Genomic DNA, 18996 nt, shown 5'->3' on the forward strand with positions numbered 1-18996 from the left:
TTGATGTGAAGGGCAGTGCTTGTCACTGGCCACTCGGGTGTTTTCCTATCTTCCTGGTGGTGGAAATTGAATAAAGATTCGTGCACCTTGTGTCTTTCACTGTGTCTCACACGTATACACACACACCATGGGTGCTGGGGAAAAAATAAGCACTTACCGCACTTAGGTGGTAGTGTGGGGGTTAAATTAAAAAAGAAAGAAAAAAAAAGAAAAATAAACAGGAGTCTCACACAGCATTGCCCTTTGATGTGAAGGGCAGTGCTTGTCACTGGCCACTCGGGTGTTTTCCTATCTTCCTGGTGGCGGAAATTGAATAAAGATTTGTGCACTTTGTGTCTCTCACTGTGTCTCACACCTGCACACACACACACCATGGGTGCTGGGGAAAAAATAAGCACCACCGCAGTTAGGCGGTAGTGTGGGGGTTAGCAAAATAAAATTTTAAAAAATAAAATAAACAGTAGTATTTAATCCCTGCCAAAAAATAAATAAACAGGAGTCTCACACAGCATTGCCCTTTGATGTGAAGGGCACTGCTTGTCACTGGCCACTCGGGTGTTTCCTTTCTTCCTGGTGGTGGAAACTGAATAAAGATTCATGCACCTTGTGTCTCTCACTGTGTCTCACACCTGCACACACACACCATGGGTGCTGGGGGGGAAAAATAAGCACTGCCACAGTTAGGCGGTAGTGTGGGGGTTAAAAAAAGAGGAAAAAATATAAACAGAATTGTAAAAAAAAAAGGAGTCTTGGACACTGCTTTTCACTGGCCACTCGGATGTTTCCTGTCTTCCTGGTGGTGGAAACTGAATAAAGATTTGTGCACCTTGTGTCTCTCACTGTGTCTCACACCTGCACACACACACCATGGGTGCTGGGGAATAAATAAGCACTGCCACAGTTAGGCAGTAGTGTGAGGGGTAATATTAAAAAAAAACAGGAGTGTCAAAGGTTCTGGGAAAAAAAATAAACAGGAGTCTCAGAAGGGCTCCTCAGTCTAGGGACTGGTTGGTCACAGCCAGCATCCTGTGCAGGTGTAAATAAAAGGGTAACTTGTTGATGGGATACTGGCCTCTGTGCAGTTATTTCAGAGCCCTTCTGAAGAATAGGAATCAAGGGCAGCCAATTTGTCCACAGCAAGCTTCCACAAACAACATGTTAATAGCCAGATAATTTGTGTTTTCAGATGTCAGTTGAGGGATAAGTGTTGGTCAAGAGAGCAAGGAGAAAATCTCCCTGTTCTTCTTCTGGAGGGACTGTCTGAGCTCTAACACCCACTGGAGAAGGCAGTTGTTGGTTCAACACCTGGTATGATAAACAGTACTTCCAATGGTGCAGTGCTCCCTCCAGTTTTGCACTATAATATTTTAATGTGTTGGTCTGCGGAGTTGGATGTCACCTCTCAGGTGTCTAACTCGGAAGGAGGGGCACTACCAACCGAGCAACAGTTAAGGCCTGAGGGAGCACGCCTAGATGCTAAAGGTGAGATTAGAAGATTAGCCTATCGGACTGTAATTTCCTGACCCCTTCAAACAGGTCTGAGGTCTCATATGATCAGTCGTGAAAAGCTCCGAGCTACTATCAGTGATCTTTTGACAAAGCCAAAGGCATCTTTTATAGATACTTAAATAAAGTACATTGTAAAGGGATGTCTACTTCTACAAGACATGGTGCTCCTCACTGCAATCGATGGCTCTGGGTGAGGGGGCATCTCCCAAGAGCGAACCTCTACACATACCACTTCCAATGGCAATTAAAAGTCTGCCACATTAATGACTGAATCCAATCACATATGACAACTAAAGAGCCTCACAGAGACTTTTACTGACTTCAATATTTCATTTCTAGGTGTTTGTTTTAAATTGAATTCAAAATTTCAAATTGCCACAACGGGATATTAAACTCATCTCTGGATTACAAATCCAAGTTTGTGCATAGCTAGACCAGTAACATAGCAAATACGCTTCGAACATTGATTGTCACATAAATGCATCTCGCTCACTAAACTCCTTCAAGGAAGGAGATCTCCCATCTCTGCCCAGTCTGGCCTACACATGACACCAGACCCACAGCAACACTGCTGACTCTTTGCTGCTCTCTGAACTGGCCTAGCAAGCCACTCAGTTTAAAGGGCAAACAAGGATGGGCATCAAATGCTGGTCGATTTTAAAACAAAGTGAAGCATCGACGTGAAAGTGTCAAAAGTGAGCAGGCAGACTTTGCATACTCCAGGTCTTAGCTACTGCACTGACAAGACACTGGAGCCCATTACTGAGTCCCTGACCAATGTCAAGCAGTGAATGGAGGAATTGGGGGTAGGAGTAATAAGAAGAACAGGGAATGATGAACTCTACTGCAGTAAAATCTTGCATTATATTCAATGTTTCAAGATGGCACCAGAACATGGCAACACTTGGCATTTTGCAGGTGAACAAAGCACTTCTCACTGTATTTTTATATACAGGACAATAATACTAGTTCTAATTCAGCTGGTGTATTTGAGTGGTGAGAGTCCCCCTCAAAGGTGAGATGGTCAGAAATGATTTACCCACAGCTCTCCAGTAATGTAGGACACAGCTGGCTTGAGGAGCATCGATGAGTGATAATAATAAACTGAAGGGTCTTCACCCCCATCAGCACCTCCCCTTATGACAGAAGTTGAACCACCAAAGAGGGAGGATGGGTGGTTCTCCCAGACTCACAGAATGAGATAGACTTACTGCTCCGAAGAATAGTGTTCCTTCAAAGTACGAAGTTGTGGGTCAAAAAAAAAACTCAATGGTGTAACAGCAGCACCTTGAACATTGGGTGCTGAGTGAGGCTTAAGTGTTTTTGATGAATGTTAACTGACAAAAACACCTCCTTCTGAAATAAAGCAATGCCTGGCTTGCTTTTTTTCTAAAGGAAGCAATTGCATCATTCAAAAAACTGAGAGCACCAACATACAATTGCAACATTGAAAAGGTATCTGGATGGGTATATGAATAGGCAGGGTTTAGAGGGATATGGATCAAATGCTGGCAAATGGAACTTGATTAGGTTGGGATATCTGGTCAGCATGGACGAGTTAGACTGAAGGCTGTGTTCCCATGCTGTGCATCTCTACGACTTTATCTGGTGAACCTTTGGTGTGGTACTGCCCCAGAAATATCCGTGTGTCAACAGAGCACAGAGATATCATGGAGTTTGGGGGTGGAGAGGGGCTTCAGCTTTGGCTGAGGCCAGATGTTCTCCCACTGTGAGGTGTAGTTTGAATCTCTTCCTCGTGCGGGTGTTGGGGGCAACTGGCTTGTTCTGAATGTCCATCCTGCTGGAAGCAGATGGCACTGCCAAACAGGATCAGAGAGATGGCAGCTGGAAAGAGGCTGTGTCGATCTGGGGATAGAGTGGGAGGGAGACAAGTGTGCGTCACAAGCCAAGGAAAGGCCTGCTAGCAGCCATCTGCAGCGCACATGTTGCAGAGTAAAAGAAATAAATCTCTGAAGATTCTTTGAAGCATTTTGAAATGTGAACTCCCAATCTTCCAGATATTAGGCTATATATAGAAATGATAAATCAAAGATGGGAAAGACACTCACATTATGTTGCAACTTTTATTATCTCATGGCATCAAAAAGTACGCTACGGGCAGGAAGATGCTTTTGAAGCACCGTCTCCACTGCAATGTGAGGCAACTGGATAGCTGGTGAGCGCACAGCAAGATCCCACAAAACACAAAGCGATAAACAGGCTTTTTATCCGCAGAATTGAAATGCCATTTGCTCAGGGGCGCAGGATTAAAGTGAAAGGGGGTAAGTTTGAAGCTGATGTGAGAGAGGCAATTTTTTTTACAAACAGTGTTGTAAGTGCCTGGAATGCGCTACTGAGGATGTGGCTCAGACTGATACAATAGCGACTTTTAAGAGCCATCTTGACATATATGTGAATAAGCAGAGAATAGAAGGTTACTGACTGTGTAGAGATAAAAGGTTTTTAGTTTAGAATGGCGTCATGTGTCAACACAGTCTTGATGGGCCGAAGGGCCTGTGTTCTACTGTTCTTTTTTTCTTTATAAACAGCCAGAAGATCTGCTATGGATGCTGACCGATGGGCAAATGCTGGGTCAGGACTCAGTGGTGAGAACCTCCCACCCCAATCCCCCCCCCCCCCCACAATTGATCTGTTTTCCCAAATGGTGCCAAAAGATCTTTCACCTGAGAAAGGGAACAGTTGGCTCAACATTGCATTAGATAGACCAAAAGAAATCCAGCTGGGGTTCATTGATGGCAAAGTTTGGATTTTCAGATGTATTGGAGCTGCGGGAAGGATCAGATGATCTACAGAGTGACCTGAGGAGCTGCCCAGTGTTGACGGAAAATGCTAGAATACAACAAACACTGACAGCAGCATAGCATCATGTCACAAACTACAACGAGCTAAACAACTGGATATTGTGAGAGTGCTGGATGAGGGATAACTGTTGGCATAGCAAAGAGACAAAACCCACTAGATTATAACCATCGACCAGTCCATTCTTTATGAGGCAGAGAATCAGCACCACTTACCTAAAAAACACATTCATGTTACAAATAAAACCAGTGATTACCTTCCACAGAAATACCCCTTAACTAGAAACACCCAAATCATGTTCATCAGAAGATCCCAAATCCAGTTAACCACAGGAGCTGGCCTTCGGGAAATTTGATCTTCAAATTGAACAAGCATTTAAAAATTCAACGTAAACAAATGAAGCCCTTTCCAAAAAGTAAACTTGTCACGAGAGGGAAGAACTCCCCTCCCTTTTGATACTTCTCAGCCCGTAATATCGATGTGAAAGGTTCAGTTCTGTGGGAGAGGCTTAGAAGCCATTCAGTAAATGCATTCAGCATGAGTCACTGTGATTCTGATCTTAGTGGTAAAGCAGCAGATACAATTGCAGTTTACCATGCCCACCTCCCATATCCCCATCCCGCCCACCCCCCATATCCCCATCGCCATCCCGCCATATCGCCAGCCCACCTCCCAAACCCCATCCCGCCCACTTCCCATATCCCCATCTCACCCACCCCCTTTGTTTGGTTCATAATGTCAAGATTAGCCAAGGTCTTTTCCACTGGGTAGGAAAGTCCAAGATTGGGAAGCAGGGGTTTGAGGTGAGTGGGAAAAGATGTAAAAGGGACCTGAGAAGCAACCTTTTCAGACAGAGGGTGGTGCGTGTATGGGATGGGCTGCCAGAGAAAGTAGTAGAGCCAGGTACAATTACAACATTTAAAAGACATCTGGACAGATACAGGGATAGGAAAGGCTTAGAGGGATGTGGGTCAAATGCAGGCAGACAGGACTAGTTTAGTTTAAGAAACCTGGCCAGAATGGATGAGTTGGACTGAAGGGTCTGTTTCTATGCTGTATCCCTCTCTATGACTTTATGATCTCAATCCAGACACTTATTGCTGGATCTGCTCACCTTTATTGCCAGCATATGTGTGTACATTTTCCAGCACCAGCCACCGATTATTAACCAGGATTAGAGATAATAATACTCCAGATGGCTACTCCAGCAGGGGGATAAATGTTGGGGCCTACAATACACCAAGGGAGTCAAATCAATAGATCTTGAGAGTTAGTCAGACAACTAAAGGAGCAGGCTGCAAAAATCAAGAAATGCTATTAGGCCTCAGTGTCTGAATTCATGTTCAAAGAGATTGTCTATTTTTATCTCGGGCAGTTCCTTTATCTTGACTAAATCGACTGCTTTTTTTATACAAACTATGTACATTTTTCACATGATTCGTTTTGTTTATACAAAATCCTTTCAAGACCAACAGTTTGCGATAGTATATTGCAGCTCTCATCTATATTACAAGAACACAGATCCTAAAGCATCACTTGGCCTCCAACAAAGAATAAAAGCTGCGTGATAGTTGTAATACTGGATAAATAAGAGCGGGCAGGTGCACCCACAATGCATCATTAACTATAACAGCCAATGACACATCAGCCCCAGCACTGTGACCGTGGCGACTGTGGACAGGCTGTAATGATTGGCTCCTGCTCCTGGCTTGCTCTGAGCTGTGGTGCTGGGGGTAGAGCTTGGAGAGGCCACCTTTGCTCCCTTCAATGTGGGGGCCATCCCTGGGTAAATGTGATCCTTCGTCCATCGCTCTTCTGGCACATCTGAGGAGAGAAGAGAGAGATAGAAAATAATTTAGCTAGAAGATGACTTGTACAGTGTGGATGTGCTAACATCAGTACAATACTGCAATGGAACAATCAGTATGCAAACTATCTGAATAAACTTGCCAATCTGTACCTGTAATATGTCAAAACTAAAAAAGCCAATATCTACAGTGCATCAACATTATATCAGCCAAGACTACCACCTTTCCAGGGTTGCAATGAATTCTATTTGTGTCTACTCATTTCATTCTTTACCTTTCTGATGGCCTTGATTTATACAATGAGTTGGTTTCAAAGACACCCACCCCAATCATCCGTTCTGTTGTTATCTAGATAGTCAGTTGCCGCAGAATAGCATGACAGTCAGTCTTAATTAGAACTGTGCTTTATTTTAAAAAAAAAATAATTTAACCCCCACACTACCACCTAAGTGCGGTAGTGCTTATTTTTTTCCCCAGCACCCATGGTGTGTGTGTGCAGGTGTGAGACACAGTGAAAGACACAAAGTGTCTTTATTCTTTATTCAATTTCCACCACCAGGAAGATAGGAAGACACCCGGGTGGCCAGTGACAAACACTGCCCTTCACATCAAAGGGCAGTGCTGTGTGATCAAAACAGTGAAGGGTAGGGTACAGACTAAATCAAAATAGCGTTGGAGGGGGAAATAATGCACTCCACTTTTTTTCTTTTATTTTTTCTTTCTTTTTTTTTTTTCTTTTTTTAAACACCCGGGTGGCCAGTGACAAACACTGCCTCACATCAAAGGGCAGTGCTGTGTGTGATCAAAACAGTGAAGGGGAGGGTACAGACTAAATCAAAATAGAGTTGGAGGGGGAAATAATGCACTCCACTACCCGCGGCGCCCACCTCTCCCTGAACAACTCCAGGGTGTTGGTTGACACCGCGTGCTCCTTCTCCAAGGACACCCGGGCTCTAACGTAACCGCGGAAGAGGGGCAGGCAGTCGGCCCTAACGATCCCCTCCACGGCCCGCTGCCTCGACCTGTTAATGGCCAGTTTGGCCAGGCCCAGGAGCAGACCCACGAGGAGGTCTTCAGACCTGCCAACGGTCAGTCTTAATTCAGTTTCACGCTTATTGCAGAGTTAACGAGACAAGTACATATCTTCTAACTCAACCATGGGTACAATATGTGTCCCTTTATTTACATTTAAGACATTTTCTAATCAACCTGTTTAAAGATGTTATTACACACCTCTGGAGCAGGTAGGACTTAGAAACGTAGAAAATAGGTGCAGGAGTAGGCCATTCGGCCTTCGAGCCTGCACCACCATTCAATATGATCATGGATGATCATTGAATTTCAGTATCCCATTCGGCTTTCTCCCTTTGGCCACAAGTGCCAGGTCCAGCACCCTCTTGAATGGATCTAATGAACTGGTCCCAACAGCTTCCTGTGGGAGAGAATTCCACAGGTTCACAGGTCTCTGAGTAAAGAAATTCTTCCTCATCTCAGTCCTGAATGGCTTACCCCTTATCCTTAGACTGTGACCCCTAGTCCTGGACTTTCCCAACATCAGCAACATTCTTCCCACATCCAGCCCCAAATGGATTTTATATGCTTCTATGAGATCATCCCTCATTCTTTGAAATTCCAGTGAGCACATGCCCACTCAATCCAGTCTTTCTTCATATGTCAGTTCTGCCATCCCCGGAATCAGTCTGGAATCCATGCTTCCTGGCTCAGATGTAAGGACACTATCACTGCACCTCAAGAGCTCTCCATGCATGTACTCAAGTGAAACTCCATATAATGTCCTCCACATACATGTAATTAATCACATTTAATATACAATGAATCACATCACTGCCACAAAACAATCTTGCCCTTGCCTTGCATTCAGCAGAGGGAATGGGAATAATAATTGTGACAATTGCCACAGGGGTCATTTTTCTTTTAACAAAAAAGACATCCAAAATCCCAGTTAATTACTATTGGAATGATGTCACAGATTCTATGGTTTGAAACAAAAGTGTTTTACTGTTCAAGAGTGAAAAAAAGTAAGCACTAAACACAATTTTAGATCACACCTTACAATCTAGCATCCGGAATGAATATAAGCTAAAGATGCATTGTCAGGCAAATTGTAGTTGATAGTATACTTCTTATGAATTGGTTAGCAGTACACATTCGGTCACTTAACCCTTCAAAACCATTTCCTCCTCATGAAGAATTTCAGCTCTTCTCTTACTCTGAATTCTCAGTCAACAGCAGTGTGCAACCAACACAAGTTCAACTGGGACAGACTTCAGCACAAATGACAGAATCATAGAATCCCGACAGTGTGGAAGCAGGCCATTTGGCTCATTGAATCCACAATGACTCTGGAATAACATCCTTCCCAGACCCACAAGTATATGCAGAACTTCTTTGGCCAAGGTAGCATAGACCTACCAATGTTACCTTCAACTACAGCAACTTAGTCTCAGGATCTAGATCCAAACTCTGTCTTCTCCAGCCTCCCTGTCCTGCAGCACCAGACTCATCCCCTGCAGCAACTGAGCTTGAAGGCTCTGCCTCATTTCATGTAGCCTCGACCTGTTTCAGTCTTCCCTGAAGTTCTGATTTCCAGTCTCAGTTTCAGTTTCTGTTCCTTTAGAAACTTGGAAGGGAGTGGGGGAACGCTGTCAGTTTCTTTTCTCTTATCCTTTTCAGATTTTCTTGAAAGATCGGCATTAGCTTGGACATCAGGAATAACTCGCCTGTCTTCTCCAAAGCAGTGCCAGCGTGCTTTTAACACTGACTTGAGCAGGCAGATGGGGCATTGGATTTGATGTCTCATCTGAGAGACTACACCTCAGGGAATGCAACACTTTCCCAGCACTGCATATGGAGTAACTCTGAGGCAACAGGACTACTGACCCGTCAAAGAGAGTGGAAACACAAAATAGTTGGTACCGAGTGATCATACTCTAGAACGGAAGGGGAAAGGAGAACATTCAAGCCAAAGGTAAAGAAATTCTGGTCTTTGCCAACCACCTTCAGCTGCTTCATCAATGACCTGCTCTTCATCGCTGCTCAGAAGTGGGGATTTTCACCGCCGATCGCACAATGTTCAGCATCATTTTCCGCTCCTCAGAGGAATTTGTGCCCAAATACAGCAAGATCTGGACAACATCCAGGTTCGGGCTGACAAGTGACATTCACAAGTGCCACGCAATGACCAAGGGAGGATTCAAAATAATCCTATTACTCAATGGCATTACCATCATTGAATGCCTGACTACCAACATCCTCAGAGTTACCACTGACTAGAAAATGAACTGGCCAGCCACGTAAATACTGTGGGTAGAAAAGCACGGTAGAATTCTACAGTGAGTAAGTCAGCCCAACTCCTCGAAGGTTGTCCACTGTCTGCATGGCGTAAGTCAGGATGTGACTGAATATTCTTCACTTAGTTGTGTGACTGCAGCTCCAACAACACTCAAAAACCTCATTACCATCCAGGACAAAGCAGCCACTTGACTGGCACCTTCAGCATTTATTTCCTCTACCAGCAATGAACAGTGGCAACAGTATCAAGCATCTACAAGATGCACCAAGGCTTTTCCGACAGCACCGCCTAAACCAGCAACCGACAACCTAGAAACACAGGTGGACAACTATTACACAGGAACACCATCACCTGCAGGCTCTCCTGCACGCCTCACATCACCCTGACCTGAAACGATATTATTTCCGTGCTACTGGGTCAAAACATCCTCCTTCCCTATCAGTACTGTGGCTGCACATACACCAAAAGGAATGTGGTGATTCATAAAACCAACTCATTAACATCTTCTCAGGGGCAATTATGGATTAGACAATTGGCTGAGCTAATAAAGTACATATCCCGTGAATGAATAAAAATTCTACAATTCAAGCTGGATGTACGAATATTTTGTAGCTCCATGCAGCGATCTTTGCTCAACGGGATAATTTCTGGGGTTTGGGACCTTTCACCATGGTCTGACATGTTATTGGAAGAACCTGACTTAGTTGGTGTAGGATATAAAATCATAGGCAGCTGACAGTAACCACCAGCAATGCATTAGAAAATGCCATCATATTTTGCCAGCTGTCTCAGTTATACTGAAAGGATTATGAATGCCTTGGGCTTTAGTTAGTTAGAGAGGTGAAGCAGTGCTACAGGGAGCAAGTTTCATTTAAGGAATTCCCCAGGGAACATCTAATTCATGGTATCCGCCTTGCAGGATGGACTTAATTGGATGGGAGACTGTTATAGAAATAGAGGGTGAGCATTTTTGTAAATTAGAAAATCTCAGTGTAAGGTCCAACAGAAGAAAAATGTCACAATGTTGAATTTAAAGGATCTGTAAAGCTGAAGGAACAAATGAAGCTTGAAAACTTGCTTTCTGTTAGTATAACACCTTGCACAACATCACCACATCCCAAAGCTACTCGCAGACAATGAACTACTTTTGAAGTATTGCTATCTTGCTGGTTGTAACACAGGAAATAGGCGCAGGAGTAGGCCATTTGGCTCCTCAAACCTATCCTATCACTCAACTAGATCGTGGCTGCTCTTCTACCCCAATGTCATTTTTCATGTGACCCAACATTCCTTGCTGTCCTTACTATCTAGAAATCTATTGATTTCTGTCTTGAACATATTTAATGAACTGAACCTTTACAATTCCCTAGAGTACAAAATTCCAAAGATTCACTACCCTATGAATGAAGAAATTCCTTCTCCCTTCATTCCAAAATGACTCGGCCCTTACTCTGAGACTGAATTCCCTGGTTCCAAACCTAAGCATACAGGAAAGCTTCCTTCCTGCATCTATTGTTGAGCTGGGTTAAAAAAAAAGTGCCTGGTTACCTCAGAGTACAACAGGATCTTGATCAGACGGGCCAATGTACTGAGGAGTGGCAGCTGGAGTTTAACTTAAATAAATGTGAGGTGCTGCATTTTGGAAAGGCAAATCAGAGCAGGACTTATACACTAAATGGTAAGGTCCTAGGGAGTGTTGCTGAACAAAGAGACCTTGGAGTGCAGGTTCATAGTTCCTTGAAAGTGGAGTCGCAGGTAGATAGGATAGTGAAGGCAGCGTTTGGTATGCTCTCCTTTATTGGACAAAGCACTGAGCATAGGAATTGGGAGAATATGTTGCGGCTTTACAAGACATTGGTTAGGTGACTTTAGGAATACTGTGTGTAATTCTGGTTTCCCTCCTAGGAGGAAGATGTTGTGAAACTTGAAAGGGTTCAGAAAAGATTTACAAGGATGTTGGGAGGGTTGGAATTTGAGCTATAGGGAGAGGCTGAATAGGTTGGGGCTGTTTTCCCTGGAATGTCGGAGGGTAAGGGGTGAACTTATAGAGGTTTATAAAATCATGAGGGGCATGGATAGGGTAAAGAGACAAAGTCTTTTCCCTGGGGTGGGGGAGTCCAGAACTAGAGGGCATAGGTTTAGGGTGAGAGGGGAAAGATTTAAATGAGACCTAAGGGGCAACTTTTTCACACAGAGAGTGGTGCGTGGAATGAGCTGCCAGAGGAAGTGGTGGAGGTTGGTACAACTACAGCATTTAAAAGGCATCAGGATGGGTATATGAATAGGAAGGGTTTAGAGGGATATGGGTCAGGTGCTGGCAAATGGACTGGGTTAGGTTAGGATGACTGGTTGGCATGGGCGAGTTGGACCGAAGAGTTTGTTTCCATGCTGTACAGCTGTGACTCTATGAGTTAGAACCTAAGTAGAAATATTTTCTGGCAGCTGGTTGAAGGAATCAAACAGCCTATTGCTTTGATTGTTCATAATAATCAGAATGCAAACCATACTCAACCAGCCCAGGCTTGAAAAGTCCACCCTAAACATTGTATGATTCCACTTGCTTGAATAACCCTGAGTGTGCCAACTGTGATACTAGCATCTAATTTGAGATATGAATGAAGCTTGCTTGTTGATGTGACATACATTCAGATGCATGATCCATTCTCCACAAGCAAAAGGAATACAATAAATGCACCTTTTCTAAACTAGCTGTGAACTTAGGGAGTCATAGAGATGTACAGCACGGAAACAGACCCTTCAGTCCAACTCGTCCACACCGACCAGACAATCTGTAGTTCCTAATTGTTTTCTCCACAGTAAGAAGTCATCATTTAAACAAATCTTGGCTGTTAACGCTCAGTCATCATCTAACTGGTGCATTCTCCAGTTCAACATCACTATCAGTCAGAGTGCACTTGATATCTAATCAGTACTTTGCACTCATGCATTTTAAATGTTCGCCTCTTGCAAATTGTCCTGATAAATCCGAGATAAAAAGCTTCCACAAAATGTTTTTTTTTTGTAATGTTTTCACATATAATCCTGGCTGAAACTCCAGAGGCTTTCAGATGGGATGTGAAATCGGAGATCTTCACTGCTTTCTCAGGTGGAAATAAAAGATGCCAAGGTGCCATTTTGGGAGGAAATTGATCAATTGGATCAATGGGCTGAACAATGACAGTTGGAGTTTAATTTGGACAAATGCGAGGCATTAGATTTTGGTAAAACAAACAAAAATAAGACTTGTACAATTAAAAATAGGGCCCTGGGTAGTGTTGTAGAACACAGACCATAGGGTTCAGGTACATAATTCTTTGAAGTTTGCATCTCTTGTAGAGAGGGTGGCTAAAAAGTTAATCTTCTTGCCTTTCTTGTTCAGATCTTTGAGTATTGGAGTTGAGGACTTCATGTTGAGGTTGGTGAGGCCTCTTCTGGAGTACTGTGTCCAGTTTTGGTCTCCCTGTTATAGGAAGGATATTATTATTCTGTAGACAGTTCAGAAAAGATTTACTGTGTTGCCAGGACAGGAGGGTTTGAATTATAAAGAGAGGCTGGATAGGCTTGGACTTTTTTCACTGGAGCACAGGAGGTTGAGAGGTGACCCAATAGAAGTTTATAAAATAATGTGGGGTATGGATAAGGTGAATGGCAGGAGTAATTTCCTGACGATCGGGATATCAAAGCCTAGGGGACATATTTTTAAGGTAAGAAGAATGAGGTTTATAAAGACATGGGGGCATTTTTTTTTTCACAGAGATTTGTTCCTGTGTGGAATGAAATTCCAGAGGAGGTGGTGGATGCAAATACAATTACAAAGTTTAAAAGACATTTATACAAGACATGTCTTCAAATATCTAGCTTATAAGGACAATGGTTTCAAATTCAGAAATATACAAATGAACCATATTTCAGTAGATGTTTTCTAAGATAGCTAAGAACTTCTTAAACTGTCAATTCTTGAGCTCATTTCTCGACCCAGCCACACTTCCCTTCTTAAGCTTCCAAATTGTGTGTGTGTGTATATATGTGTGTGTGTGTGTGTATATATATATATATGTGTGTGTGTATATATGTGTCTGTGTGTATATATATATATGTGTGCATGTGTATATGTGTGTGTGTGTGAGTGAGTGAGAGAGAGAGAGAGTGAGTGTGTGTATATGTGTGTGTGTGTGAGTGAGAGAGAGAGAGAGAGAGAGAGTGAGTGTGTGTGTGTGTGTTTGATCTCACATATTATCTTTTTTTCTGGCTTAGTCGGTCACAAACCTTTTTTCACTCAAGAGTAAGTTTGCAATTGGTTAACTAATTCTGATCAAGTGATTACATTTTGATTGAAGTGTGAGGTGGCTTTGTGCTAAAAAGAAAACAAAACATTTGTTGCAAACTGACTGAGGGGGTTAAAGCGAAGGGCCATTCTAACCCTCCCGACTTTCTGCAATAAATACATCTCTTTACTTTTACTTTCAAACCATCTCAATTTCATGTCTTAAATATAAGCTGTGACATTAAATGGTTGAAAACAGAATTTCAGGGCTTCCTTGTTACCCTAGGAAAATCCTGGAATGGCTAAATTGGTTGACTGGAATAAATGATGTGTAGATGTTGGTGTTGGACCGTGGTGGACAAAGTTAAAAATCACACAACAGCAGGTTATAGCCCAACAGGTTTATTTGGAAGCACTAGGTTTTGGAGGAGCAACGTTCTGAAAGCTTTTACTCTCAAATAAACCTGTTGGACTATAACATGGTGCTTTGTGACTTTTGACTGAATTAAGGCGGAATTCGATGCACTATAATTGGTGTCTGCACCCTCTGACCAAGGAGAAGAAGCACAAATTTCATGATCTCCATGATTGAGCAGACCTATCACAATGAGAAGAATGGGCACTGATATAGCATGGGATTGGATCCATCTCCTAACACGTTGAGGAGAAGGGGAGGGTAGAAAGCGGGAGTGCTGACTCTGTAAGTGAGAAACAGACTTCCAAGGAAATTCCATTGACAAATAAGTTCTGCACACTGGGCCAATCATTAAATGCCCAAGACACCTTTATCAGGTGTGCACATCTCGAAGGCTGAAGAATTTCTCCGATTGTACCTCCCCCCCCACCTAGAAAATAAACATTAGTGTTTATTGATTACTAGAAGAGTTACATATCTCTCAGTCTTATCAATGAGAATTTAATTATGCCACCATTACACTGGTTCAGGAAAGAATTTGATGCCTTTAAGAGATACAAGAGGAGAACCTTCAAAATATTACTGAGGTAAATTACCAATAAATCACTTTGCTAGGTACATTCAGGCAGCTCCTTGGCTCTTTTCAAGCTCCTTTCATTATCTTCTGTGGCAATGAACAGAACACACCCCTGCAGCACTCTACATTCTATTACATCCCATCTCGCTGACTCCAGCACTCCAGAATCATCTGATTAAATTAAGACCTCACTGGGGTAAATCTATTTCCCTCTCTCACTCAACCATGTCCAGCTTTGTAATTCAATTGCTTGCTATAAATCAACCTGACCAGAAAAATATATTCATTCCATTATTCCCCTGTATTGACCCAATGTCAAGCCAAAGCTCTTTGATGGTTGAAGTGTGGAGAGAGAGAGAGCAGTAACTGGTTGTGAAAAGTTATAGACATCTCAACCTGTTATTTGAGAATTTAGGTCTCTTCAAAAGTAAAGAGAGGTTTGCATTGGTATAGCAATTTTCACAATACACTGGACATCTCAAAAAGCTCGATAGCCAATGAAGTGTTGTAAGAATCACATAAGCTAGTGCAAAAGCTCAATCCATTTTTGGATTTCCATGCTGGAAATCTGTAACAAAAACAAGAAAATGCTGGAAGAATCTCAAGGAGCCATCTGTGGAGAGGTCAGGTTGTGCTTGTGCAGGCTTTTTTTTTTGATTTTCAAATAGCAAACATTCACAAACAGCAATGAGATAATGATTTTTTTAAAATTAATTTTGTGGGATGTGGGCGTCACTGGCTGGGCCAGCATTTACTGCCCGTCCCTAGTTGCCCTTGAGAAGGTGGTGGTGAGCTGCCTTCTTGATCCGCTTGCAGTCCACCGGCTGTATGTTGACCCACAATGTCATGAGGGTGAGCATTTCCGGATTTTGACCCAGCAACAGTGAAGGAACAGCGATATATTTCCAAGTCAGGATGGTGTGGAGCTTGGAGGGGAACTTGAAAGTGGTGGTGTTCCCATGTATGTGCTGCCCTTGTCCTTCTAGATGGAAGTGGTCTTGCATTTGGAAGGTGCTGTCTGAGGATCTTTGGTGAATGTCTGCAGTGCATCTTGTAGACTGCTGCTCCTGAGTGTCGATGGTGGAGGGAGTGGATGTTGTGCCAATCACACAGCCTGCTTTGTTCTGGATGGTGTCAAGCTTCTTGAGTGTTGTTGGAGTTGCACTCATTCAGGCAAGTGAGTAGTATTCCATCATACACCTGACTTGTGCCTTGTAGATGGTGGACAGGCTTTCGGGGGTCTGGAGGTGAGTTACTCGCTGCAGTATTCCTAGCCTCTGACCTGCTTTTGTAGCCATTGCATTTATGTGGTGAGTCCAGCTGAGTTTCTGGTCAATGATTACTCCCAGGATGTTGATAGATGGGGATTCAGTGATGGTAACAGCATTGAATGCCAAGGGATGATGGTTAGATTGTCTCTTATCGGGGATGGTCATTACCTGGCATTTGTGTAGCATGAGTGTTATTTGCCATTTGTCAGCCCAAGCCTAGATATTGTCCAGATCTCATTGCATTTGGACACAGACTGCTTCAGTATCTGAGAGTAGCAAATGCTGTTGAATATTGTGCAATCATCAGCGAACATCTTCACTTCTTCTTCTGTGATGCTGGTTTCAGGATATTACAAATATTACGTAAATACAAATAAATATTACACAGATGATGGACTAATCTTCTTCAATGTATCACCATGGGATCTTATACATTTCCCCAGAATCAGACAGATGGGGTCTCACTTTAATGTCTCAATATAAAGACAAAACCTCTAACAGTGCAGCACTCCCTCAAAGTCTTGGATTTTGTGCTCACAGCCTGCGGCAAAAGTTATACTCAGTACTTTCTGACTCAGTGGCAAAAGTGTCAACGAACTGAGACTCAAATAACACACCAAACTTTCATCATTAAACCATGTGCTTTGTGATTTGCCTTGCCAAAGTGTCTCAGTGGGATACTTCTTACCAACACAGTCATCTTACTCTGGGATTTTCCCCTCTCCTTGTGGCGGGGCAGTTCACAGCTAGCTATTCCTCTAGTTTAAGTTTGAACAGCATCTTCTTTGTGGCCCAGGGGAAGACTTCCACTTGCCCTCCCAATTCTACTCCAGCTCCAACCCATTTCCTTCAGTCTGGGATCGTTAAGAGATTTCTGACTGGATACTTGCCCACTGAGAATGCAAAAAGAGAACAGTCCCAACATAACTGACATAGCAGATGAGGGAATGTAAAAGGCTAGAGGTCCCCCAGAGGTCATGTTGTGCCCTACCCCTGGACTAGAAGCTCCATGTTCAAGTCCCACACCAGAACTTGCTGGCAATGGAAATCATTCATAATATGGCCAAGGGATTGACTGGTAGTGTCTAACACCTTCTAGTATGCAAGAGTAGGAGAGTTTCCTGGTCAGCTGTCCTATAGGATGTAATGGTAAACCACTGCAGCACTTTACCCTTAAGCATGGCCTGGTCCAATGGAGTCCATGGCCCAGCCCTTGGAATCCAGGCCCAGGGAAAAGACAGAGAGAGAAGGGCCCCAAGATCAGAAGCACTGACCCCTATATAATCTTGAATGAGACTGGGGCTTTCAGAGCTAAAAGGTTGAAAAGGGGTTGATAATGTAAATAAAGAGAGACAATAGTCTCTGACAGGTAGGTGGGTCATGAGAGAGCACAGGACGGCCCGGTAGTTCAGTGGTCAGCACTGCTGCCTCACAGCTCCAGAGACCTGTGTTCATTTCCACCCTCGGGCAACTATCTGTGTGGAGTTTGCACATTCTCCCTGTGTCTATGTGGGTTTCCTCCGGGTGCTCCGGTTTCCACCCACAGTGCAAAGATGTGCAGGTTAGGTGGATTGGCCATGCTAAATTGCCCATAGTGTCCAGGGATGTGCACACTGGGTGAGTTAGCCATGAGAAATGCAGGGATACAGGGATAGGGTAGGGGTGTGGGTCCTTGAAGGGCTGATGAATGAACAGCTTCTTTCTGTGTTGTAGGGATCCTATGAAAAATAACCAGAGGCAAGATGAGGATGAAATGGTAGTGGAGACAAAATCAAAAATAACCTCCACAGGGGAACTAGACCTGCTCTGAAAAGGAAACATTTGCAGGGTGAGAATGAACTGCAGAGGAATGGCATCCTTTGAACAACACTTACCAACCAACAGAGACATGATGGGCCAAATGGCCTCTTCCTCTGTCATATGATTCTATCAAGTGTTAGGGGCCAAACTGGAGGGATAGGAGGGCACTACCAAACAGTCAGATTCTTTGAGGGACTGGAATGGGACGCCCCATGGTGTTCCCTCACTTCCTGAGGCCAACTACTATTGTAGCTCAATGAGCTAGAAACAACACAGAAAGATGGGAACAAATCTTAAAGGGACTTGGCCTGTAAGTTGGAGGGAAAAGGGAAGCCGACAGAAGTCACAAATACAGCCATTGGGAAGGGGGAAGTAGCCATTGGACAGTGGTGCCTCACCATTAACCATTATTTTGGCTTTACATTAACAGTGAACTGATGGGACAGCTCAGAGTTATATGCCAAAGCTTGGCAAAACTGGGCAACTTTAACTATCACAAGATAGACTGGAATAAAACTAATACTCAAGATAATAGAAGCACGTTTTTCAATGTTTCCATGACTACATTTAAATCCAAAAATCGCTGGAAAACACTCAGCAGGCCAGGCATTGACATTTCAATCCGACTGCAATTCTGGGTGTAATTCCCACTGCATTTCTCCTTAACTAAGAAGAATGTGTAATCAACTAACTCCCCACTTTATTTCAAATCCCTGGTACCGCTGCCTCAACCATGGTACACGTTGTCAAAATAATTCAAATTAAAGCAAGCTTCCTTGTTGGGTAACATCCATCTTACCTCATGAGGACATTAAAATATATTTGCATAAAATCAATTCCAAAACTTTCTTGGAAAAACTGTGATTCTCTGAGTTGCAATTTTGTTGGAGTCAGCTGCCCAGAAAACATAATGCTACATAGAATGATTCTAGTCTTCTGGGGAGGAAATAAAGTATTGGGACAGGATTTTCTTAGATTAGATTACATTAGATTAGATTAGATTTTTTTTGGATTACATTACAGTGTGGAAACAGGCCCTTCGGCCCAACAAGTCCACACCGACCCGCCGAAGCGCAACCCATCCATACCCCTACATTTACCCCTTACCTAACACTACGGGCAATTTAGCATGGCCAATTCACCTGACCTGCACATCTTTGGATTGTGGGAGGAAACTGGAGCACCCGGAGGAAACCCATGCAGACACGGGGAGAGCGTG

At 43.3% G+C, this 18996-nt stretch overlaps 1 protein-coding gene across 4 annotated transcripts in view; it reads right to left on the bottom strand.

Annotated features, from left to right (window-relative positions):
• Positions 1-5789: 5789 nt before the first annotated feature.
• Positions 5790-18996, bottom strand: part of LOC122555734 (glypican-5-like) — a 545068-nt gene continuing 531861 nt past the window's right edge. For 3 of the 4 annotated variants that reach the window (XM_043701795.1, XM_043701794.1, XM_043701796.1), the window contains one exon: positions 5790-6153. In XM_043701795.1, coding sequence (XP_043557730.1) covers positions 5954-6153 — 200 coding nt within the window. In that variant the 3' untranslated portion in view covers positions 5790-5953. The remainder of the gene's footprint in view (positions 6154-18996) is intronic. The other variant, XM_043701797.1, reaches the window with a different exon arrangement.

Source organism: Chiloscyllium plagiosum, chromosome 13 (genome assembly GCF_004010195.1).
Source record: "Chiloscyllium plagiosum isolate BGI_BamShark_2017 chromosome 13, ASM401019v2, whole genome shotgun sequence".
NCBI classification, from domain to species: Eukaryota; Metazoa; Chordata; class Chondrichthyes; order Orectolobiformes; family Hemiscylliidae; genus Chiloscyllium; species Chiloscyllium plagiosum.